The sequence below is a fragment of the Rhinopithecus bieti genome, unplaced genomic scaffold (genome assembly GCF_001698545.2).
Source record: "Rhinopithecus bieti isolate Rb0 unplaced genomic scaffold, ASM169854v2 scaffold_64229, whole genome shotgun sequence".
Lineage (NCBI taxonomy): Eukaryota > Metazoa > Chordata > Mammalia > Primates > Cercopithecidae > Rhinopithecus > Rhinopithecus bieti.
Window position 1 is genome coordinate 1,245,924 of NW_016825370.1, and position 27,271 is coordinate 1,273,194.

Sequence of the window (27,271 nt, forward strand, 5' to 3'; positions counted from 1 at the left end):
CTAACTATTCAAAAAACTTCACAGGACTTTTGAATTTCCATTGTTTTACTGATTATGATAGCTCCCAAAGCAGTATGTGTAACTTTCAATAATAATTTAGTGATGTAATATTACCAAACAAGAGAAGATTTTGATTACCTGTGGTATTACTTTCTATCACTGTGTAACAAATCTTCAGAAAAATGTAATTGCCATGTCTTAGGCATAGAGTTCATCAGAGTCCAGTGAAGATGTTGGGCAGACTACATTTTCATCAGAAGGACTGGCTAGGAAGAGTCTGCTTCCAAACCCATTCAGCTTTGGTAGAAGTTAATTCCTTGTGGTTGCATGACTGGTCTTTTTGCTGGTTGTAGTAGTACGTCCACATTCATTCTAGATGCTGCCTGAAGTCCTTAGAGGCCTCTCATAGTTCCTTTCCATGAGTACTTTTCCAACATGGCTGATGACTGCTTCAAGCCTGTAAGGAGATCTGGTCTCAGTTGGCCAAGCCTTGCATAATGTAACCGCATCACCGGAGTCACGCCTCATCACCTTTCCTATGTTCCATTGGTTAGAAGTCCCAGCTTCTGCCCACATTCAAGGAAAAGGGGTTATACAAAGGTGTGACCACCAAGAAGTCAAGATTATGTGGGTCACCTTAGGGTCTATCTGCCACAACTATATATTTAGATATAGTTTCAAAGAAAGACTGTGAAAAAGCGTAAAGAATTGTGGGAATTGCCTGAGAATTGAGGATGTTTATCCACAGATTCTGTAAGGCTTACATTAAACAAGTCTAGCTTATTGAGAAAATTTTAAAAAATGGGTTTATATGACTTTACTTATTGGGGAAAACTATCTGACGTGTCTTTGAGGGGAAAAAAATTAAAAAATACAGATAAAATACTCTGTCTGCAGAACAATTGCTGGAATATGATCTAACAGAAAAGCCCAGCAGACCTGATTCAAACCTGATGTGAACACAGAATGCTTTGAAATGAGTAAATTTAATTATTAAACCTAAATTTTCAGATGAGGAAACTGAAATACTGGGGTTAAGTATCCTTTGCAGAGTCACACAGCTAAATAACTTTGGAGCCAGAATTCAAATTCAGGCAGCTGGCTTCAGACCTCGTGTTATTAAACCTGACATTAAACTTGACATCCATCTTACATGCAAATGTTATTCCCTCTACCAGGAAAATAACACATTTAAAAATCCCAGCTCAGATATTACCTCCAACCAACAAATTTCCTGGACACACTAAGTAATAGAGTTAATCACACCGTCTTGTGAGTACTACCCACAGTATCCGGGCTCCACCACACTGTAATGCAACAGGTGTGTTCACACTCTTTGTCTCTCCTGGTGAATAGTCAGTTCATCAGAGCATGGCTGTGTTATGTGTCCTATTATCCTTAGCAAATGATGTAGTGCTTTGTGCACAGAAATAAATTAATCTTGATGCATTTCAAGTTCTACCCCAAACGGTCAAGCCATATTGATTGAAAAGTACCTTCTCAGTGTGAGAAATTAGCATCACAGTATTTGAAACAAGTCTGTATCCTTGGGGACTCCGTATTGAGGACATTTTCTTCATAGGATTCTAATGTCTAATGACTTGGCCTGATCCTCACCTAATCCTTTAGAAGGCTAGAGAATAAAATTAAATATGCTTTTCACTTTTCCAGTGGAGGAAACAGGGTTTTATTGTGCTTCTTGAAACATTGTCACACTAGTAATCTCTTCAAAAGCGAATCTGTTCTGGAAAATGATGGGTTAGAGGCTTCTGTGGAGGAATACAATAGTGGAACATTTTGAAATAATTGTAAAGCAAAACAGATAATTGTGTTTTCAAGCTCTTTGAAATATATACGTAAGATGTTATGTGCCTGAGGTTGAACAAAAAGATAAATAGTTATAGTCATTACCCAATAATGTGCCAATTATAAATAGCATTGTGTATACACGTCCTCTATTACAAAAATCAGAACGGGATGAAAACGATTATAATCACGTTAATAATTTGATTTGTTTCATTCATCTTTTGAGTTATCTTTTCATAAAATTAGATACTGTGTTATTTCCTTCTGGAAAGCAGAATGGTGCATGTGAGGAGAATGTTTTCATGTTAATCAATGCTGACAAAAAAATTATACTTAAAAAAAAAAAAAAAAAAACAGAAGGTAGGCAGGTCGGGGTTGGAGGAGGGACAAATGAAGAAGACCAGATTGAAATTATTAGTTGCCAGAAATATATCTACTGACTTTTATGTTTTAGAAGTACCTCTGTTAGCTTCCCAAAATACAGCTGTTTACAGTGATTGATAAGTTCCTGTGCTTTTAAGCTTATTCACATCCATTAGTTCTGCCTTTTTCCCCTGTTAAAAATCTGAAGCTGTCAGATTGAAGTAGCATGATCAGCTAATGTTCCTGCCAGATTCAAAGCATGTCCCCAGGGATGGCAAAAGTATTCTAAATCTCAAAGAAATGGCTTTTTAAATGTTGCCTGTTGACATTGGTCACTCCATTTGCTGTATCAGAAATGTTGAAATAATATCAGGCAACTATAGAAACAGGACTTTGATGATCAATTTACTATAAATATTTTATGTTTAGCCCAAACAAAAGAAGGTATTTGGAATTCACTATTTTATGTAAGATTTTTATTTTAAAATAGTATATAGTATATTTTCAAAATTGGTTAATTAATTTTCTAGTTTTCACTTCAAGTAATTATTATTTACTTTATTTCCTCTAGCATTTGATTATTTTCTTACAAACTGTTTTTTTTTTCTTTCTCCTGTAATAGTTTTAGAGTTTCTGCCTTAACACACTTAGGTATATTTTGTAGGAACAAAGGGAAAAGGTAACAGGGAGAGGAAATGATTTCTAAAATGTAAATTCCAAAGATAGTGAATGTTAAAAGTTTTTGCCAGTCCCGTCTCTTACAGAACACAGAACTCAGATGCTCTGATAAAGATACAGGATAAATCAAATCTTTTCCTGCTCCATCATCAGAATATTATTATACGAATTAGATCACCTTTTTTAATAAAGAACATGGCCTTAGTATAGAACAATAGCAAACGTCTGAGGAAGGAGAGGAGTGCACCGTGAGGAATGGACGAAGAGCAGAAGGCAGTCCATTTACTGATTTGGTTCATGTGCAAAATAATTGAGCAATAATTGCATATATGTGAGACTCCAGGTATTTTCAAAATCAGTTGGCAAAATTGTGTGATTTCCTACCCTTTTCTGGCTTTCGTGGGTTCTCTGTTCTCTCTCCTTTTCCTCCATTCTCCTCTTACCCTGATTCCTGACCACCGTAATCCAATACTCTGAGGTTTTAGGGTTTGGATGATTAAGGTTACCCATGGAATTGTTTGGAAATGTAGACCTGTAATGGAGAGGGGAGAGAATGAAGAATTAGAAGCTGTATGAAAATAGTCGATACTGCGGCCAGGTACCATGACTCATGCCTGTAATCCCAGCACTATGGGAGGCCGAAGTGGGCAGATCACTGGAAGTCAGGAGTTCAAGACCAACTGGGCCAACATGGTGAAACCTCGTCTTTACTAAAAATACCAAAATTATCCAGGCTTGGTTGTGGCCTGTAATCCTAGCTACTTGGGAGACCGAGGCAGGAGAATTGCTTGAACCTGAGAGGCAGTGGTTGCAGTGAGCTGGGATCACACCATTGCACTCCAGCCAGGGCGACAAGAGCGAAACTCCTTCTCTTAATAAAAAAAAAAAAAAAAAAAAAAGAGGAAAGAAAATAGTAGATACTGAGATCTGGAAACTGAGAGCATTCATGAATACTGCATCCAAAGAATGTTTTATACTACGTCTTACTCATTATACAAATCAAGCAAATAAGCACACTGTATGGTGCACATATGACACTATATAGGTCAACGGGGTGAGAGAGCTGCCCGGAAATAGACATGCAATTGTGTTATCAGATGTTCTGGAGAGATTTCTCTGAGGCAGTGGCATCTGAAGAATATACAGATATTTACCCAGTGAAGCAGGAGGGTTTGGGGAAAAAAGTATTCCAAAGAGAGGGAACAGGGTGTGGGACAACTAAGGAGCAAGGGAGGCTAGAATACTTTGATGAAGTGAGAAAACACTCCAGTGAGTGAGCGCATGTGAAGAAAAGGGTGGAGAGCAGATTACTGAGGTCCATTTAGACCATGTTTTGGATCCTGGACAGCATCCTTAAAATAATAAGGAGCCATTAAAAGTTTGAAGAAGGGCAATGACACATTCCAATTTGCTTTTTTACGAGACCACTCTGACTCCTGCCTGGAGTAGCATGTAAAGGGGCTAAGCACAATACCTGGTGGCACACAGGAGCTTAAGTGGCTCTTGCTGAAATAAGGTGATGGAAAGGGGAGTGGATTTGTTTCCTAGGCTGCTACAACAGAGTACATGAACGGAGTGGCTTAAAATAACAGAAATCTCTTCTCTCCCAGTTTGGGACAGAGGTTTCAGCAGGACATGCTCTCTCTAAAGGCTTTAGGGGAAAATCTGTTCAATGTCCTTTTCTTAGCTTCTGGTGTTGCTGGCAATCCATGGAGCTCCTTGCTTGTTGGCCATATCACTCCATCATCATGGTGCTCTTCCTGTATGTCCTCACCTTCTCTTCTCCGTCTGTGTCTGCCTCTGTGCTCTTCTCCTCTTCCAACAAGGACCCCAGTCATAATGGAATAGAGCCCACTCTAATGACCTCATTTTAACTGATTACATCTGCAAATATCCTATTTCTAAATAAGGTCATATTCGTAGGTATTACGGATTAGGACTGCAATATATCTTTCTTGGGGATATAGTTTAACCCCAAACAGGGGATTTTTGAAAGGAAGTGAGATGAGGGGTAGTGGAAAGAAACCATGTAAAGGTTTTAAAATATATTTATGGTGGTAGACTCAACAGGACTTCATGATTAAGTCTGAGTTTAGGGATGGAAGCAGAGTCATGGCTGACTTCCAGGTTTCTTCCAGATGATGATGCCATTTGTTGAGACACAAAATCCAATGGACCAAGTAAGTGGTGGGTTGAGCATGGGTTCATTTTTTGACATGCCAAGTTTGATGTGTCTGTGAAATTTTTATGTGGAGCTGTAGATTTGGTGGTTAAAAATGCCTTTGGAATTCAAATGAGAGATTTGAGTTAGAGAGATAAGTGTGGGAGTCATTTCTATTCAAATTATAATCAAAGCTATGCAAGTAGATAACTTTCCTCAGCCAGATAATGTTTAGTCAGAATAGAAGAAATCCTGACATCAACATTAAACATTTTAAAGGACAGTGTGGACTATTTCAGACTTATATGAGCGAAAAGGACCAGCCTAACCCTGCCATAAGAAAAAAACAAACCATCAAGAAACAGACAGGCAAAAAACATCAGGCAACCACAGACAGAAAAATAAGCAAATACATTGAGCCCAATAATTGCCCCAGATTACCTAAGTTCAGGTAAAAGGCAAGATTGTCTGCTTTCAATATTTCTAGTTAACTTGATATTGACATTTTCTTTCATAGTAGTAAAGCAGGAATAAATAAAAGGCATCCAAATTGGGTAGGAAGAAATAAGCTGGTTTTTCTGTAGACAATATCATAAACTACATAAACAACTGTGAAACATACAGAAAGGTGTAAGAGCTAATGTATGATTTTAGTGAGGTTTCAAAATTCAAATTTAATATATAATATTAAAATCATGTGATATAAGATCAAAGAACAATATGAAATTGAAATTTTAAAAATGGTACTTATTATAGCAAAAAAAAAAAAAAAAAAAACAAAATACTTCCAGATAAATCTGACAAAATTTGTGAAAGTTTCACACAGTTAAAATAAAAAACACTAAGGAAAATTAATGATTACCTAAATAACTAGTGCAGAAAGATACATTTTAATGGGTAAGATTAAAATTGCCTGTCATTAAAATTTCATTTCTTTTCTTCTAAATAAAATGGATGATTTTCGTCTTTTGGAGGTTGTCATTTTCTAAATCAGTATTTGAATAATGGTAGATTGTGGTAGTGAAATGAGCTATGTAAAGTAGCAGATACAGTGTTTTACCTTTTCTGGCTTGTGTAGTGCATGAAATTTTACATGTGTTTTTCATACCTAAGAGTCATTAAGGAAGGAGAGGAATGTCAATGGTAGACATTTGCCACTTGGTTTTGGTTTAAGATGTCAGTTGTCCCCAAATTCATCTATAGCTTCCATGTAATCCCAGCAAGCTACACTGTAGAAATTGACAAGCTGAATTTAAAATTACTGTGTAAATGCAAAAGAATTATTATAGCTGTAACACTTTTCTAAAAGAACAAAAATAGGAATAAGTATAATTTTAAGACAGGTATTAGCATTAAGATACACAAATAAATCAATAGGATAAAATAGAGAGTAAAAAAAAAAAAAAAAAAGACCTATAATATATGGACAACTGATTTTGGCCAAGGGGCAAAGAAAACTTGTAGGGAGAATAGCAATATCTTATTTTTCACAAATGAGGTTGGAACATCTGGGTAGTCATTACACAACAGTTATTTGATCCACATTTAAAATTTAACTCAAGTTGGATTGTAGACGTTAGTGTGAAGTCTTCAACTGTAAAACTCATGGAAGAAAACACATGAGACTATCTGAGTGGATTAGCATTAAGTAAAGATGTATTAGGTGCCACAGGAAAAAACCTGATCCATGCAAGAATAAATGTGATAAATTGGACTTCATCAAAATTAAACGATCGCAACAACAAAAAATAACAAATGAAAAAGAGCTTCTGCTCTTTAAAAGTCATTGTTAAGAGAATCAAAAGACAGTTCTCCATGGCACACAATAAAATATTTACAAAGGATATATCTAATGTAAGATTTGTATCCTGAAAGTGTAAAGAAACCTCAATCCTCAATAAGAGAAAAAAAACCAATAAAAAATGAACAAAAGCTTTAACAGACCACTGAAAAAAATATATGGGTAGAGAATATGCATATGAAAAGATGCTTAATATTATTAGTGATTAGGAAAATGCAAATGAAAGCATAATGAGATAGCACTGCACAATTTATTTATTTATTTATTTATTTTGAGACGGAGTCTCACTCTGTCCCCCAGGCTGGAGTGCAGTGGCGCGATCTTGGCTCACTGCCAGCTCCGACTCCCAGGTTCACGCCATTCTCCTGCCTCAGCCTCCAGAGTAGCTGGGACTATAGGAGCCCACCACCACTTCGATTCAGAAGTAACATTATGGACTAATGAAAAAGAATTTAGTTAAATAAGGCATGAGACAAAGGAAAGTAGGTTGATTGAGAAACGATGAAATAGAGGTAGCAAGTAATATGGTTTGGCTGTGTCCCTACCCAAATCTCATCTTGAATTGTAGTTTCCACAATCCCCATGTGTCGTGGGAGGGACCCAGTGGAAGGTAATTGAATCATGGGGGCGTGTCTTTCCTGTGCTGTTCTTGTGATAGTGAAGAAGCCTCATGAGATCTGATGGTTTTATAAAGGGGAATTCTTCTGCACAAGCTCTCTCTCTTGACCGCTGCCCTTTGCTCTTCCTTCATCTTCTGCCGTAATTGTAAGGCCTTCCCAGCCATGTGGAAATGTGAGTCAATTAAACATCTTTCCTTTATAAATTACCCAGTCTCAGATATATCTTTATTAGCAGTATGAGAACAGACTAATACAGCAACTATAAAAAGTATTAAAGGTTTGTCTTCTAAAGGAAGAGAGGAGAGTAGAGAGATTGTTAGCTGAAGGGTAAAGGATTCTTGTTACTAAGATGTTAGAGCCTAGAACACATTTAAATACTGATGAGAAGGATACCAGGGAGAGGTAAAATTTGAATCAATAGTTTGTTTCCACTGCCACAGAAAGGATGATACCCAGAGGTTTGGTAGAGGGATGAGTTTTCCTCATAGGAAAGATAAGAGCAGATGGAGCTGAACGCTGGATCCTAAGGGTGGGATATTAAGGGAGTCTGTTTTTTATGGATTTTATTTTCTCTTTGATCTTGGAGGAAAGGATGTCTGCCAAGATAGAAGGGCTTGGACAGGAGGCTTACAGTTTTAATGAATAAAAACATATATGAAACAGCCACTTCAGAGAGTGGGACAGACGGTATGTGTTTTAGTTTAGACCAGAGTCCCTGGAGTTATAGGGGTTTGAATTCAAATCCTCGCTCCTCTACTCACTTGTGGTACTGTTAACAACCAACAGAACCAAGTTAAGACCCCAAATCTTCTTTAAAGTGGAATGATAATGGCATGTTCACCAGACTTCTTGGGAGTAACAAATGAAATACTTTAGTTCAACTATTTTCACCGGTCCTGAGACTGGCTTTTGAATAAAGTGTGCCCAAGACTATAGCTATTATAAAGCAAAATGATAAAACACAATGGCCCTATTAATATGTACCTGTACCTCCTGTAAAGAAAGGTTTCCGAGAAGTTCAATACTAAGAAGAGTATTGTTTGAAATGGAGGTTCACATTACTAGGTTAACATGTGGAGATCTTGCTCAAAGAGGAGGCTGGTTTAGGTGCTGTGATAATTTTAGATGTCAAATGGACTGGATTATGGAAATACCTAGAGAACTGGTAAAGCATGGTTTTTGGTGTTTCTGTGAGGATGTTTCCAGAAGACTTTGGCATCTGCGTCAATGGACTGACTGAAGAAGATCCCTCCTCGCCGTGGGCAGAGCCATCTTATCAGCTGATGGCCCAGATGGATCAATAAGATAGAGGAAAGAATGTGTGTGTTTCTCCTTCTTAGGGCTGGAACTTACTCTTCATTCCCTGCTCTTGGACAGCAGACCTCTACTTTTTGGACTCTAGGACTAGTGTACTAGCACCCCACTTCTCATAGCTGAGTTCTTACTCCTTAGATCTTGGTCTGAGAGTTACACGGTTGGCTTCCAGGGCCACACTATGGCATGCCAGGATCTCCAGCTTGCAGATGGCTTGTCCAGAGGCTTTTCAGGCTCTATAATCACATGAGCCAATTCTCCTAACAAATACTCTGTCTATCTATCTATCTATCTATCTATCTATCTATCTATCTATCCATCCATGTATCTGTCATCCATATCTATCCTATTGGTTCCATCTCTCTGTAGAACCCTAATACAGGTGTCAGCAAACCAAAACCAAGTGGCAAATTTCTACCATTGACATTCCTCTCCTTCCTTAATGACTCTTAGGTACCAAAAACACATGTAAAATTCCATGTACTATAAAAGCCAGAAAAGGTAAAACACTGTATCTGCTACTTTACATAGCTCATTTCACTACCACAATCTACCATTATTCAAATACTGATTTAGACAATGACAGCCTCCAAAAAACTCAAATCATCCATTTTATTTAGAAGAAAAGAAATGAAATTTTAATGACAGGCAATTTTAATCTTACTATTTCAATTGATAAGATGCTACTTGCTGAAAATTGTTATGTGCTAAAATGATAAATACTATGTGTTATAAAATATTTTGTCATTGAAAAATGACCTATTATTCTGACCTACTTAATTTTCAGGGGTACTTAGAGATAAAGGATTTTATAAAGTCTTCTGCTAAAGAAGACGTCAGAGAAAAGTAGGAGGAAGTGAACTCTTTCTACGAGTTTCTTAAAATTCACGAAAGTAGTCTCTACTGGTTTCAATGGTGTCCCCTCAAAAGTTATGTCATTTTCAGAACCCCAGAATGTGCCCTTATTTGGAAATAGGGTCATTGTGGATGAGGTAATACTAGAGTAGAGTGGGCTCTACATCCAATATTGCTGATGTCTTTCTAGGAAGAGGAGCAGAGCCACAGGGAATGGTGATCATGTGAAGACAGAGGCAGAGATTGACTGATGTGCCTGTCAGCCAAGGAAGGTGGTGCATTGCTGGACACCACTAGGAGGCCGGAGAGAAGCATGGTGCAGATTCTTCGTCCAGTGGGAACCAGCCTGTGTGTTAATTTCAGACTTCTACCCTCCAGCACTGTGAGCCAATAAATTGCTTGAAACTAGTTTAAACCACTCAGTTTGCAATAGTGTATTATGTTAGCCCTAAGAAGCTAATATAAAGTCCTAAAGACTTTCAATAAAGGTGTCAGGAATTATAGATCACAGACAATACTGATAGGACCTTCTAGCATTCTTACACTTCTGTAGTGTTTGTTGCTCTTGCGGTCTTTCCTATTTTTTTTTTTTTTATTGTGATTGGCAAAAATCCCTTGAAAAAAACCAAGAAACAATACCAACAGAAACAAAGCTACGTACTTGTTTTGGGAAGCAACCTCGAATGGTAAGATGGGGGCTGTGTTCTAAAAGGTGAGGAGAAATTTACAGCGAAGGTAAAGAGATAAAGATAAATGGTCCTGTGCACCACTGAAGTCTGAGAACTCTGAACAAATCGTAAGTATATGTTAGTGCCCAGTGAATAGTTGTTGAATGAATGGATGAATCAACAAAGACATGAATTAATGAGATCATCAATCTGTGAGACCAAAAGCAACGCAAATGAAGAGACAAAAGTGGGTGAGTTTGACTAAAATTCGAAGATCACCCATTTTTTTCAGCCAACAAATAGGTGAGCATCTGCTATATGCCAGGCATGGGTATTGGTGTTTGGCATAACAAAATAGCAAAGCAAAATCCTACTGTCAAGGAACATAGACTCCTGGAATTTAGAAGGGGCATAGGACAAATCAGAGTTTCTGCCATTTTAAAATTATTTTTAATTGCAATACAGCTGGAGTCAAGTTGCTCAGAAATAAAGCCAGATAAATCAATTGGTTTAAAATATCTTTCACACTATCCTTCCATGGAAAGTGCAGAGAAGGGTCTAGTCTCTAAATGTAGGCAACTGGAGACTCCCTTTTCCTCTATTCCTTTAAACCCCATGCCCCAAAACGTGTAATCAAGTCTATTCTTGAACAGAAAAAAACAGAGTGCCCTTTCTCTTTGGAATTTTATATGAGCCCCTGAGAAAAGCTGCTATGGTCCTAGTTTGTAAAATTACAAGTGGGTGAGTATGCATCTGCTCTGCTCAGTTGGGAAATTAGCACAGGTTTCAGCACTCCTCAATACCAACTGATTATTGAACATGTACTAAGGGAAGCTGCTGTACAGACCGGTAAACCACACAATTGCAGAAATCCTCTAATTAACGAAATACACCGTAATCCTCCTGGTGAATCTGAAGAAAAGGTTTTTTAGAAAAATACATCTGTATAAGGTACTTTTGTGTAAAAAACAATCCTTTTTCACTGAAGTGCAGCTATATTGTTAGATGTTGTTCTAAGAAAACTCAGCTTAAAATTTCTTATGGGCTGCTTTGGCTGAAAATAATTGCCTAACTGGATGGTCACAAATGACCAAGAAAGCAAATGTATTTCATAGTATTAACTATCATTACAGACTGTTAAATAATACTACACAGTAGAGATCTTTTGAAAACTATTTTAAATGATAGATTCTATTTTGGCTTGAGGCAAAGTCTTAAACATAACAAGTTAAATAAATTTTTAATGAAATTTTACAAGCAAAAGAATTAATGTTCAAGACACAGAATCACGCTTTTTGGAAATGACTCTCACGATATTCTATTATTTAAAAAACTATGTGCCTATTTTTAGGAATTAATGCTCTGGTAGATACTTGATAGATACCTATCTCATAAATCATGCTTTTCTGTCATAAGTAAATTTTTAAAATGTTTTAGTTTATAGGTTGTTTGTTTGTTTGAGACAGGAACTTGGGACTGTCTCTGTCACTCAGGCTGGAGTGCAGTGCTGTGATCTTGGCTCACTGAAGAATCCCTTCCGGGTTCAAAGGATCCTCCCTCCTCAGCTTTCCAGGTAGCTGGGACTATAGGCATGTGCCAACATGCCTGGCTAATTTTTAAGTTCTTTGTAGAGATGGAGTCTAGGTTTCCCTGGTTGGTCTTGAACTCCTGGGTTCAAGCAATCCTCCTACTTTGGCCTTCCGAAGTGTGGGATTACAAGCATGAGCTACTATGGCTGGTGAGTTTCTAATTTTTACATTCGGTTCATTTTTATGTGACTGGCATTTGCGTAGGATTATTTTTATAACCAATATATTTTAGGTATGTAACCCAGAAGTAAATCACTAATTAATCTGCACTGGAGGAAATATAATTTAGGGAGAGTAGAAATTCTATTTCATAGACTGCACCAAAGATAAGGTGTCACAGCCTTGAAGAGCCTCAGTGACTCTAGGAAAAACAAGCACCAAGATTGACCTTCCGGATCCAAGGTCTGGTAGCAGGATGGTTTTCAGTTCCATCTGTTGGAGGTCTCAGCTTCTGACATAAAGGCCTGCTTTATACAAAATGAGCCTGACTGAAAGATGTAAGGCACCAGGTTATAGGGAGAACTACAGGAGGCAGACAGGAGAAAATAAAAGAGTGATGTTGTTCTTCCACTAGCCTGTGGCTACTAACAAATTTCATCAGAATGTTGCTGAGGAGTCCTCAGAACAATTTACAGAGGTAACTGTAAGCAGTAGAGGGCTATGAAAACGCTCCTGGGTGCTGACAGGAGCCCCTGGCGGGTGGTGAGTTGGGAATATGGGGGCTGTATAGGGGGTGAAGGAACTGTGCTTGACACCAATCAGTGGGAACCTGGAGAAACTAAGGCGGGGACTGGAATCATGCTGAGACTCAAACATTTTGAGCTGGAGTACTCACCAGGTACTCTAACTCAATCATATGCCTTGGGTATAAGGAAATTAGGGATAATTGGAACTGTGGCTGGCCCCAAATTTCATGCCCTATTTACAGCCATTCATCAGATTTAGAATGAGATAAAGGAAGGATTCTTTTTATTATTTTTTAAAATACCCACTTCATGTTTTACACCCACATCATAAATCACCCAGAGGGAGAATTAGGCCTGTGGACCTCCCATTTTGTAGTACCTCATATGTAATTTTTTTTTTTTTTTACAGACTCATGTTTTTTGGTACAAGTGAATGAGGAAAAGGTTTTGCTGTTGTTGTTGTTTTTATTCTTTATAAGAGTACCTCTGGGTGAAAATTATTAAGAAAGCTAATTATTATATCTTTATATGACTCTAAATTTGGTCTATTGAAAAATTCAAAACATAGACATTTGGAAATGACTTTCTCATCTCAGTACTGAAGTTGAGAGGGAGAAGGAAAAAAAAGTGAGAAGTTCCAGTGCCTGGATATTCCCAGACTAATTTCTAGACAAGTGAGTTTTGGTAAGTTCAAGTTTCAGATAAGAATTTCTTTTTTCTTCTCTTGTTGGTTTTTCCAAATCGTGAGTACAAATGTCTCTGAAAGAGCCTGAAAAAATATATATTAATGTGGAGAATTATTGACGTAAAATTTTAATAAATTAGTATGAGAATGAGACACTACAATAAATATTATTTAGAGTTATTTTAATAGTCCTCTCCCCTATCATCATCACCCATTTAAAAAGGTGGCTGTATATATATATATGTGTGTGTGTGTGTGTGTGTGTGTGTATGTGTGTGTGTGTGCATTCATAAAATTTAGTGTGCAGTTCTTAGTTTTCTTTATGCAAAACACACAAAATAAAAGTGAGTAATTGAAGCCATTACACACACAATTTTCCTCCTTAGTTCTGTAAATAGATATTCCAATAAAGACACTACCAACATCTTACTTTCCGTCTTAAATATAATTGACAGTATTTACATATTAAACTTTTTAAATAAGAAATGATTGGATTTCAATTTGCCTTAAAGATTCATAATGTAATATTCTTCACCCTAAATAACCCAGATTATTTCTAATTTTTTCTTTAATTTGCCTTCATAAATACAGCCTTTGATTAATATAATTTAGTGGAGTTGATCAATCTGAGATATTTTTACCTTCCCCCATTACAGCATGCCATGGAATGAAAATTTACTTTGCTGCTCAAATGTATCAAACACAGTTTCTGTGGTCAAGTTCCTCTCCTTTCGTAAATGTGCTTAGAGGATCTCATAAGACGTAACTCCTCTGACAAGAGAACCATTTTAGCACCAACACTACAAAAGCTTCTGTGTTCCTAAGGGAAAGATCCTCTCCTCAATTAAATTTAACCTCTTTAGTACGCGCATTTAGCCACCTGATAAATCCACTTGAGCTATCTTTTGGGGAGAGAGAGGTACCTGGGAACAATAACACTTCCTTTTTGAACAGTTTAATAAAGCTTTGTGAGATTCCGAGATGAAAGATAATGTGTAATGCTAATAGTGCCCTCCACAGCTCTGCATTCATGGATCCAATTACGTTTTTTGTCACGGTAAAAGCCACAGTGGATATATTAAATGAGAGTGTGGCTTAAGAATGAAGGCCCAGGAGTCTGGAGATCTGGTTTCTAAGGCTGACTTAACTTCTGCTTTCTTATCTCTCTATGAGTATGCAGCTTAACATCGTTACCTCAGTGTCTCCTTCCATAAAGTGCCCAGCAAATATCTGAGAAATTCTTTTAAAATGACAGTGCAAAGTGCCATTTACAATCACCTTGGAATGTCTAGAAAAAAATGAGAGCTGAGTGTTCAAAGAGGGAAACACAATCTTCTGCTTAATTTCAGAGTGATCATAAAGTTTGTCTTTTACTTTTTAAAAGTCATGAGATTTCCAGAAGAGGAATGACATTTTCAAAGCCTTAAGGACACTTGTGAAAACACTCCTTCAACTATTCCTTATTTCTCACCAAAATTTTGACTCTGGCTTTTCTCCAACTTCCTCTCTTCCCCAATTCCCAATTCCAACTTGAAAAGAGTAATTGCAATTTTAACTTTTTCCATCCTGGAGTATTTTCTTGCAGCTGATTTGTTTCATATAATTATAAAGTTATGCATGTCAGATTTTGTTTTAGATACACATGATTGCTGGCTTTAGTCAGTCAATCCTCAAACCCTTACACTGATTAATTTCACTGTGAAATAATTGATTATGAATTTGTAGCAATATCTGATTTTATTTTAAAATTCAAGTTGATAGAACATTGTCATTTATTGATTAATTTATTGCCCTTTGCCTTGAGATAGTCTTGAAGAAGCAGAATAGTGCCATTAGTAAGACAACATCTACGTATTACAAATGACCATGTTCTTAAAATACACACACACGCACACACACACATACACACACAGAGACATACTTTCTAGTAATAAGCAGTGTTTTGAGTAAAAGCTTTTGAAAGATGTTTAGCAAATCGAAACAATTTCTGTCTTCCTATGTGATGCCTGCAATTATATGGTTTAGATATTTATTGAAGGACTTGGGAAACATCGTAGGCCCATTGGCATTATTCTCAATGTATCAAAGATTCATTCAGTATAAATAAATAATTTCATTATTTATAATAATAAAAGTTGTCATGGAAAATTTTATAATCTGATAAATAGGATGTCATAGAAATACTCGACATGGAAAAATAAAATATATACATAGTTTAAATTAAACCATCTGTTACAGAGTTGTACAGTCTAACTCTCTGGCCAGGTAAGCTTCTAGCATGAAACTTCATGCAATCATACCTATAATGTATTCTTGCCTAATTCCTTGTTCCAAAGGAAAGTTTGATAGGGAAGTTGAATAATTTCGCTTCCTTTTAGAGATGGTAGAACTTATTTAAGTGGCTTTCCTGTAGTACAAAGATTAGGCAGCTTTGATTGGAACTCTAGATTGAAAATGAGTAGAAATAACTTCTTACAGACCACATCTAAATTTAACTTTGCTTCACATCAATAAACTATAGCCTCTACTACTTTATAGACAGATGATAGCTCATCAGTATGACTAAAAATCACTGTGGAATTACTCTGTAATAGTTCTGTTGCTGTGTCTATAAATATAATTTCAGTGAGTGACTTTTCCATTTTCTAGCTGCCTGGCTATACTTTTGTTGCATGGCAAACTAAAGGACTTTAAGAATATGGTAAATGACAAATTTAAGTAGCCTCAGATAAAACATGAAAGTCGACATTAAATTATCTGGTTAAAAATTATTTTCACAACAATTAAAAAAATAACATTTGTCTATTGATTTTAAACTTAATGTTTATACTATTCTAAAAAAGTTAAAAAAATGCAATTTTGCTTATCCTCGTAAAGCCTAACATAAAGAAAATAACAGCATTATTTAGGGGAAAAAGTCCTGTTACCCAAGTGAATGGATAATTAAATAATTATCATAAGAAGCAAAAGACAGATAGATAGCATCAGATATTATAGCTTGGTAGAGCTTCACCACTAAGTCTAACAGTTGAAAATAATCCAGGAAACAGTTTTAAGTGTTTTATGTTTGAAACACCTACACACACACACACACGCAGGCAGTGTGAAATTTACATTGTTCCTTTCCCATGTTATTGTTGTGTATGGGCAGGCTTATTTTTCACATATTTCCCTCTCAATAGCCTCGTAGTTCTAAAGAGGCACACAGCATTATCACCAAAGATGCTTGACAAAGATGGGTATTTTGAGGGTGATCCAGATTTACTGATGATGGGAGGCCTGGAAATCTGAAAATTCAACAAACTTTCCTAGTAGTTTTTATAAAAAACAAAATTCAAGAAAAACTACTGCAAGAGAAAATATGAAGAAGCCAGTGGATACTTTCTTTTAAAAAAAAGTTTTAAAATGGTTACTATGTAATAGACAAATGATTTCTGAGCTAGAGAAAAGTTCGACATGAAATATAATCTAATATTAAAAAGCCTAGAGAAGTTGCTTTCATAAGTTCCAAGATTAGCATTTAGCTTTCTCCTGGTTAAAAGTTTAAAATGAAGAAGATATATACTCTGCGTAGGGCTGAGGAAGGTAAAGGACCCAAGGATATAACGATCTCTGTAAACGCCTCTGTGCCATTTCCAAATAGCTGTCCTCATGCCCTCTCTTCCATCCTTCTTTCCTTGTTACCTTCTCTCTTCCTTCTTCTCTCTGTCTCCTTTGCTGCAACAGTGTTTAAGTGGATGTATAACACATATTAACTCTATCACATCTTTTAACATACATGTTGGTTTACTGATTGTGGAGCGATTGTAGGAATTGTCCATTTTATTTAATTTTTCAGAGGTTTTTGGTTAAAACAAAATTCCCTCAGAGACTCAAATGTCATCTGTTAATTGAAATATATATGTCTGCGTTTTGAGATTAAGCCCAAATGAAGGGTGGCTTCTCTCTCTGGATTGGACTACATGTTGAGTCATTTAATTACAGTCAAACAAAAATATCAAGATGACAAGAAAAAATTAATTGTGGTGCCTCGTTCTTGATTCCTCATGAAATGGATTACCTTAACACGTGCATAGCCTTAACACGTGCATAGCCTTTCCAAAGCTCCAAACCTCATGATGAAATGGTCCATTCCTCCCTTCCCTGTGCAAGTGTTGGGAAGTTTCCTCCTCCCTATCATGGGGCCTTTCCTACCGTGCTGACCACAAGGTAGTTTTTTGAGGGGTTCTTAAGTTATATTAGTATTTTATGAGATCTTAGATAGGGTTAAATGATCCCTCTTATTTTGGCGTGGAAAGAGAATGGAGTGTGATAGTGAATGCAGGAAAAAGTTGTGAAAGACTGAAATGAGCTGTAAATATTACTAAATCACGTGACTAGCAGAGTCTTCCAAGATTTCTCTGCCTTTCATCATCTTTGAGCTATTTTACAACTTTGTAAAATTTTAAAAACATGACATAAATGCAATTGACTTTCTTTCAGAAAAATGCAAAGTAATTGTGTCCAGTGAGAATGCTATGGATTATTGTTGTGTGAATCGACCAGTTTTGCCTATATATGATTTTAAATTTGCCTTCAAATCGGTTGTAACATTTTATTGTTTCTCTTATTAATCAAGTAAAATCTTCGATTTATGTTCATGATATATCTGTATGAGCTTACCACGAAATGTTTTTAAATGCCTTATCATGTAATATAACCTACTTTCATGACAAATAGCACTCCCTTTCTTATTTTCAAGTAAGTAGCAAAAACTTATTTGAAATTCTGAACCCATCAATTTAATTTTTGTATGAGAGGATGAAAATTTCCTAGAAGCCCTCTTGGTATCATCTACATAAATCTCATATCACATCTGTATTAATATGTTATTTGTCTTGTAACTGGTTCTTAGTCCCAATTTCATACCATTTATTCCAGTCCTATATCCTTCATCTATCTAGATCAATATAAAGTGCATTGGCCACACATTCTTATTCTCTGTGTAATAGCTTTATCTCAATTTTCAAACAGTATTGTAAAAATTGAATGGCCAGGTACGGTGGCTCACAACTAATCCCAGCACTCTGAGAGGCTGAGGCGGGCAGATCACCAGAGGTCAGGAGTTGGAGACCAGCCTGACCAACATAGCGAAACCCGTCTCTACTGAGAATACAAAAACAAATTGGCCGGGCGCGGTGGCTCAAGCCTGTAACCCCAGCACTTTGGGAGGCTGAGGCAGGCGGATCACGAGGCCAGGAGATCGAGACCATCCTGGCTAACACGGTGAAATCCCGTCTCTACTAAAAATACAAAAAATTAGCTGGGCGCGGTGGTGGCGCCTGGAGTCCCAGCTACTCGGGAGGCTGAGGCAGGAGAATGATGTGAACCCGGGAGGCAGAGCTTGCAGTCAGCCGAGATCGCACCACTCACTCCAGCCTGGGCGACAGAGCGAGACTCTGTATTGGAAAAAAAAAAAAAGAAAAAAGAAAAGAAAGAAAAAAAAAATAGCTAGGTGTGGTGGTGCGGGCCTGTAGTCTCAGCTGCTTGGGAGGCTGAGGCAGGAGAATCTCTTGAACCCAGGAGGCAGAGGTTGCAGTGAGCCCAGATGGCACCATTGCACTCCAGCCTGGGCAACAGAGCAAGACTCTGTCTCAAAATAATTTAAAATAAATAAATGAATAAAAATAGAATATTTTGGTTGAGTGTACATGGGTGAGCTGTTTCATTTTATATATGTAGGATTTCTAAAATAATTTTGCTTTTACCAGTCCAACTTCTATAATTTATAAATATGTAATAAATAGTAGATAATATTAATGAATATGTTGTTTGGTATTTTGTTAGTTGACTTAAAAATGAGAATGATAAAAAAAGGCATGGTGTCAAAGACACTTTAAAATTATTAGTCATGGGGGTAAAAAAAAAAATTAAAAGAAACCAAGACAAATTGCCAGCATGGCTACACAGAGAAATTCCAATTTCCCCAAAACTGGAAAATAATAGCATTTTCAATGAGAACAGACTGCTTAACCTATAAGAAAGATACCTGCTATATATTAGAAATTCTGTTTGCTAATCCTTAAGCAATTATTTTAATCTTGATCGTTTATTCTGATTAGAGATACAACAAGACTATAACTCTGGTCTCTTCTTGAAAAAAAAAAAAATTCCAATGAGTAAGATGATTAATCCAGTTAAGAAACATGTCCAGCCTGGGGACAAAAAAGGTAGATCAAATTTTGGTTAGGAAGAGTAACCAAGTAAAAATCCAGTAGCTGGAATTTATTGTAAAAGCCAATAAGAAATCATCCAAGAAATAAAAAACTAAAAATAACCCTCAATATGGAATAAAAAAAAGACATAGAGTGATTATCTTTGCATTCAATAGAGACTGAGAAAACACAACTGTCAGAAGATTAAATATTGCTTTGGAATGTTTAGAAATATGATGAAAGTAAATTAGACAATTGCTAGAAAAATATTCTTCAGTTGGTTCCCTTGCGCATCAAAAAATTCTACTTGATACTCCGTTTTCTTTTTCTTGACAAATTTAGGGCTTTTATTAGTACTATGACAGAAAGAAGGAATGCTACCAAAAAGACCATTTGAATCGACTTTAATTATTTCAGAGTAGGGAAACCATAATTGGAAAGTAATTTATAACCTCGAGTTTATAAAATCTGTAAACTCTCACAACGATGTGAAGGCAAAGAAAGTATCAAACTCGGTCCCCTGTAATAAGCTCATTACTTCATAAATATATATCCCCCTCATCTATGTGTCAGAAATGTTTAAAATTTTCACCATTGGCACCTTATTTTGGGCCTTACATTTTGTGGATTTGGTGACTACTTGAAAGAAATAAAATAGGATTGGATAATGTGAATTTCTTTTACACTCATTGTCACTATTAGAAAATAAGGCCCAAATAAAATATGACAGAGCAGAATCAGTTTTAATACAGGAAAAATTTGTAAGTTGAAGAGGAGAAAATGCAGCCAGGAACTAACAGTACACACCTAAGCAGTTAAGAAAGCGTGGATGATGACAAGAGAACGTAAGGAAAATTCTGTCCTCCAGCTACTTTGAATTTAGTGTTCTGCCTAGCACTAATATTATTGAATCTTATGGTATAGTGCTTAACTATCTAATGAGATGATAACTCTCCTACTTACAGAAAATGTAGATGCCTTGCCTACTTCTGCTTGTATATATGCTGAAACATACTGATGTCTGCTGCCTTCTTAATTTTACTTTAATTTTTAAAGTAAGGATGGATTGATTTGATTAAAAAAATACACTTGGAAAATTATTCTGCTATTCCCCATTTCTTGTTCATGTCCATTTACAACTAACAAGACTTGCATGCAAACAGATATATGGACAAGATCTCGCTTCTTTTCATGTCTGGCTTCTCCCTGTTTACCCAGAATTATTTTCATAATATTTTATTGTGATTCCACAAACCAGGGACAAATCTCTGAAGGGAAGAGTGTTCCAAGGCATGGTCATCATTAGAAGACAATAAACTTGTTTTCATTCCAACATCCTTAGCTTTGTTGAAGGCTAAGTGGAAGAAATTAACATACTGCATGCCTTTCAATGAAAATTGTTTCTAATTATTTTGCTTCTCAAATTATTCCACCAGGCATTGATTAGACTTTTAAAATTTATTTCATATCTGTCACTCTCAGCTAACATTTGTAATTTTTTATTGTTGTTAAAGAGAATCTGTTAATTGAAATACAATTATCCTCTTTAGTAAAAGTAAATAAAATTACTTGGGTAGCCAACATATTCAAGTAATCATCAGTCTTGGTCAGAAATTAAAAATAAGATGAGCATCTAAACTTGGCACTCAAAGACTGACCATCTGCACCTTTGAGGCAAAATAAAATTCAGTTTAGGAAAACCTTTTGAAAATCAATGTTTTAATTATGCTGTCAAGGGCTGTGGTAGGCAGAAATTTCTTTGCTCCACCCCACAAAGATGTCCAGTTCTTAATCCTGAAAACCTGTGGATATATGATCTTATGTAACAAAAGGACTTCAGAGATGTGACTAACGTTAAGGACCTGGAGGTGGAGAGTGACCTTGGTTACCCTGGTGTGTCCAGTGTAATCACAGGCATCTTTAGAATCAGTGAAGGACTCCCTGCTGTGCTGAGAGAGGGGCATGCTGGAAGAAGAGTGGTCAGAGAAGCAACATTGCTGGCTCTAAAGACAGAGGACGAGCCACGAACCAAGGCATGCAAGCGGCCTCCAAAAGCTGGGACAGGCGAGAAAATGGACTCTGCCCTGGAGCCTCCAGAATGCGTGCAGCGCTGCCCATTCCTTGCTGTTAGGCAGGTGAGACGTCTGTCGGCCTGATGAGAACTATGAAATTATGAATGTGTGGGTTTCTTCACCACGAAATTTGTGTTAATTTGTTATAGCAGTGATAGAAAACTAAGGAAAGGTTATATCTTGGCACGTCAGATTTTAAGTTGTCTGCTATAGTTTAGAAAAGCTCAGAGAAGGAGCTGCAATTTGTTTCTTTTTAAAAAAGAAAAAAAAAAAGATCACCTTCTAGGAGATGAAATATTAACGGACTGGGTGTGGTGACTGATGCCTGTAATCCTAGCACTTTGGGAGGCCGAGGCGCTACTGCACTCGGGCCTGGGCTACAGACTGAGACTCTGTCTCCAAAATAAATAAATAAGTAAATAAATAAATAAAAATAAAGAATTAAACATTAACAGATTATTGAGTGAGGAGCTGTGTGAGACCTACCTTGGGTTTGCACCTATAGGTATTGAAAAGTTGGTACTTGAAAGCAAAACTACTGCCTTAAATTCCCACTACACAAAAGTGAATCATGGGATTGAGGAAAATAATTTACTTGTTTGCTTCATAAAAAGAGTTATGTATCTCTTCGTAAGTTCTGTATGTTTTACAAGGTTGCATTGTTTGAACTGTAAGTGTAAATGGTTATTAACACTCCAGAAACCAAGAGGTGCATTTTAATTGGAAAAATTGTATTCCTGTATCTTACAAATTAATTGAAGGTTGTCTACTCTTGAAAATATGTCGGCCGGGCGCGGTGGCTCAAGCCTGTAATCCCAGCACTTTGGGAGGCCGAGACGGGCGGATCACGAGGTCAGGAGATCGAGACCATCCTGGCTAACACGGTGAAACCCCGTCTCTACTAAAACTACAAAAAACTAGCCGGGCGACGTGGCGGCGCCTGTAGTCCCAGCTACCCGGGAGGCTGAGACAGGAGAATGGCGTGAACCCGGGAGGCGGAGCTTGCAGTGAGCTGAGATCCGGCCATAGCACTCCAGCCTGGGTGACAGAGCGAGACTCCGTCTCAAAAAAAAAAAAAAAAGAAAATATGTCAAAAGTATTTTGTAGCTTTACCACAGTTTTATCTAACTTCTAGAGGAATTTAAATTCATATAAAGATAAAGAGTTAACATAGCAATGGAGTTTAGAGGGTTTTCAGATTTGCTCAGAAGACTATTCCTTTGAAAACCTATGACATTTTACCCAATGTATATCTGGATCTGAAAATTAAAAAAAAAATCAGTCGTGTTCAGATTCCTTTACACCCTGCAAAAGGGAGAAAGCATAAGCAACATCAATGGAGCACATAATATGTGTGGGGTTTAGCACTTGTCATATTTTTAATCTCAATACTTCAGCCAGATAAGTCTTCTTTTTTTATTTTTATAGATGCGGATATTGAGGTTTGCATTTCTTTTTATAAATGGCTGTCATACAGTTGGCAAATAACTGACAGGACAGTTCACTCCAGGTCTTACTGGCTTTCAAACCTTTGCTTTTTAAAAATTTCCAACCTAGCGCCTCTCCCTTTTAACTGCAAAATAAGCACAAAGTTATCCCAGTTCTACACAGTGCAAAACAAATTCCTGTGAGCAAACAATTAGCACAGGCAGATGGAGTGAGGGGGAGGTGGTTTATAACAATGGAAAGCTGTCTGCCTGCTGGGAATTAAAGATTCAAACTCTTTGATCCTCCTCCCAGGGAGAGGTGAGGGCCTGGGTCTCCTCCTCATTAACGTGAGTGATCCTTGGCTAGGTTCTCCTTTGACTGACAGAATATGGCAGAAGTAAGGCTGAACCATATACTGGGCTCAGGCTTCCAACGCTGACATGTTCCACTTCCTGTCTCTAGGAACATTCACTGTGGGGGCTCTGTGCTGCCATACAGATGTCAGATTGCACTGAGGCCACCAGGCTGTAAGAAACCCCAAGCTGCCTACCTGAAAAGGCTGGAGAGAATCAGCACCCATCAGCTTTTCCAGCCTTTTGGGTCCTCCCAGCTAAATTATAGGCCTTGTGAAGCAGAGATGAGACCTCCTGCCATGCCCTTTCCAAATCCCGGAGCAACAGGATCATCATATACAATAGTAAGTTTTTACTTGAAGCCACTAATTTGGGGTGTAGTTCTTATGCAGCAAAAGACAATCAGAACACTGCCCCATGCAGGAGCTGATAAACTTGCTCACTGTTATGCATGTATCCACTGACTACTCACACACGCATTACTTGCTTCACTCTACTTTCTGGCTTTCCATTCAGCAAATTTTAAGAAATGAAAATGTTATTCATGAAAAATTGACTCAAGATGAATATTGTCACCGTTAAACTCTTCATAAATGGTAAAATATTACATTATTGCTAGTCATTTTTATTTAAAGAAGTTTGGTTCTTTAAATGAAAGAAGTTTGGGTCTTTTGTGGATACTCTGCATATAGACATTCTAGACATGAAAGAACATTGAAGATAAAGAATGTTGAAGACATACAGACATGAAAGAATTTTGAAGTTGGGTTCTTTTGTGGATACTCTGCATATAGACATTCTAGACTGGAGTGATATATCTTGTTCAAGCTTCTATGTTTTTAAAATGATAACTTGACATACCTACCCAATGCCAATTTTTAGGATATAAATCTGTGTGAACTAAGGAAAATTCAGGAATGATTAAACCTACATATTTTCCCAGGAGAGACCAGATAACGTAAGTCTTTATATTTTTCACAACGTTAAGTTTGCAGCACCCAAATGAGCAATTGCAGACATACCTACGGGATTTCTCTGCAGGGTTCAAGTCTGGTCTGGCCTGGGGGCAGCACTCTTACTGTGTTCCTAGGCGTTCCTTGGCAGTCAGCTCCAGGCCACAATGAAGAGCCCTGATGATTCTCTGAGCAGGCCCAGCTTCCATTCACATTCATGGGGATATGAGGATGACTTGGGATCTTCAGGACTAAGGTAGACTCCTTCAGTTGGTGTGGGGTAAGCTCAGCTCATCTCTAGAGACTTCCCACAGTGGAGCTCATGCACGACTCTGTGCAGATGGCCCAGGACAGCCAGAGACAGGCACCTAAGGAGAGCACTGTCAGCAGGCGGACTCTCCACTGAGGGAGGTAGACAAGGGAGAAAGCCAGGTATCCACATGGAACGGGCCTTAGTCAGGGAAACTGAGATTTTGCTCTACACATCACAAAACGTGGATGCCATTAATGGAATTTTTCACAGGACATGACTACCATAGCCATGATAGGGTCCCTGGCTAATCTTTAGGTTATGATAGCATCATAAGATAATTTTGAGTATGAGGAGACAAGAATAACTGTAGAACTGCACTGTCCAATACGGTAAGCCCTAGCAACCTAAGGCTATTTAAATTAATTGAAATTAAAACTTTAGTTCTTCAGTGCCACTAGCCATATTCCAAGTACTCAATAACCACACACACTTGGCTACCATGTTGGACAGCACAGACATAGACCATTTCCATAACTGCAGAAAGTCTTCCTAATTGACAGTCCATCTCTAGAAGCAATCCACGGTCTTTAGGGCCCTGAAAAACTGAGGTGCTAAATCTCAGAGCAGTACTCTGCTCAACACTTAGTTAAAAGACTTGCTAATCTGTATAGCTGATCTAGAGAACAGCTAGCTCTTAGAAACTATGTTGCTGGACCTTGAAACTGTATGTCAGGAACTTGGTGTTCTGGTGGTGACTTCTCATTTATCTACCATGTTCAGGCTTTTCCTAGCACTCATATATCCATTCAGAAATTATTTCAGAAGACCCTATGATTTACCAGGTGCTATTGCAGGCACTGAGACACTGGTGAACAAAACAAACAAGTCTCCACTCTCAGGGATCTCACATTCCGTGTGGTGATGCAGACAGTAAAAATTCACACACAGAAGATGCTTTCACACAGGAGTAAGTTTTATGAAGAACAATTCAAAAGGGTGTGGGGTGGGAGAGGTTGATGTTCAGGTGTTTACTTGAGAATGAGCTATTCATACAAAGAATCAATAATTCATTTGTTCCACAAATGTTTATTGAGTACCAGTTATTTGTAGGCTACTTTATTAGGTTGCCAGTGCAGGGTTTCATTAGCACAATTAAAACACAATGACATTTGTTAGAAATTCAAAGAGCCATGTCCACTCTTGCATAATGAATCAGAGTCTCGAGGTTATGGTCCAGAGATTGCTGTATTTAAAAATCCCTGAAGTCATTTTAAGATATAGCAGTAACAGAGAGGACACCGGCATTCTTCCTCAAACTCAACACACTAGACAATGAGAAATCATTAAAATGAAGTAAATATTATGATCAAGATTGTTTTGGCTTCAAAATTAATGACAGATTGGAGAGGAAAGAAGGTAAATTATAAAAGACAATTAGGAAACTCAAATGTATTTAGGTAATAGTTACAGAGGAACAAAAATGAGTAGAATCTGTGATAATAGAAAGAATAAAAATAAACAAAAGGACTTCAAAAAGTAGGAATAAGATAGAAGTCAACAGTAACCCAGAAATTTTCAACCTCATGTCTAAGAGAACGATGATGCTATATATCCAATATATATATTTATATATATCCAAACCAAAAATATTAGGAGAAGTAAGTTGGGTTCACTTGTGATGTTATAAATTTATAATTACTTTTCTTTAATTGTGGATGCATGCTCTTCCTTTTCTGAAGTTCTGAGACATACAAAACAATAAAGAAAACAAGATTTTATGCCAGAAAATAAGATAGGAACAATTTCTCATGCCCAATATAATTTTAGCCTCCCACATAATCCAAAATATATGTGCTGCAAATTGTGGGAGTTTCAAAATTAGATCCAACTTCTTATTACAGTTAAAGATAAAAGAAAACAAGGCTTTGTCTTTTTTAGGATCTTTTTTGGAACTTGCAACATAAAAATACTCTTTCAAAAAATATAGCTCAACATCAAAGTCCAGTAAAACAGTAAACTGGTCTAAATATATTAGTATATTAGCTTGACCTAAGTCTGGGAATTGAGCCAGACTTTTCAAATTATACTATCATTATTTACAGAAAAAGGAAATGTTAACTAACATTATTAAATAAAAGCACATATACACATGCATAACAGGAAACAAAATAAATGTTAATGTTAACAAATGTTGAAGATGTGTGTGTGCATATATATATATATGTGTGTGTATATATATACACAAAGCAGATAAAATATCCTCTTGGGTGTGACTGGAAATAGTAGCTATGCCAGGGGAAAATTTATGCAATCCCCTTGGCTGTGGGCTACACATATATTGTGTTATACAAATATGCAAAAAAAAAAAATGCCATTTCCACAGTTGCCTAAAACAAAATTGCAATTATACATTAGTGTTTAAAGTTTTTTTTCTTTCACCTCCTTTTCTTAAGAATGGCAGATAATGAAATTTAGGTGTTTGCAAAAACAAATGTAGTTTACATTGTACCTTAATTGTCTATGAAATACAAATACATTTTATATATTTATGGAAACATTTGTATGTGTTCAGAAAGTTGATATTTTGTATTCAAGATTGACCCTGTTTTAAGTCATATTTCATTTGCTACGTTTAAATTGACTAAAGGCAGATACTTTGGCGTTCACTTTTTGATTCATTATTAAGGCAAATTATAACTTCTGCTTGAGATAGTTTTCCTGATCAGAGTAGACATTTAGGCTACCTATCTACAAAAACATCCCACTTTTCTATCTGAAATATTTGATCTCTC

General features: G+C 36.9%; 1 protein-coding gene across 1 annotated transcript in view; it reads right to left on the bottom strand.

Moving 5' to 3' along the window:
* Window positions 1–23,506, bottom strand: part of DAOA (D-amino acid oxidase activator) — a gene marked incomplete at its 5' end in the record, with an annotated part of 44,555 nt that extends 21,049 nt beyond the window's left edge. The window contains 6 exon segments of the mRNA XM_017862988.1: window positions 299–405; window positions 408–457; window positions 16,792–16,935; window positions 22,663–22,726; window positions 22,729–22,758; window positions 23,479–23,506. Of these exon segments, the coding sequence (XP_017718477.1) occupies window positions 299–405; window positions 408–457; window positions 16,792–16,935; window positions 22,663–22,726; window positions 22,729–22,758; window positions 23,479–23,506 (423 nt within the window).
* Between the last annotated feature and the right edge of the window lie 3,765 nt (window positions 23,507–27,271).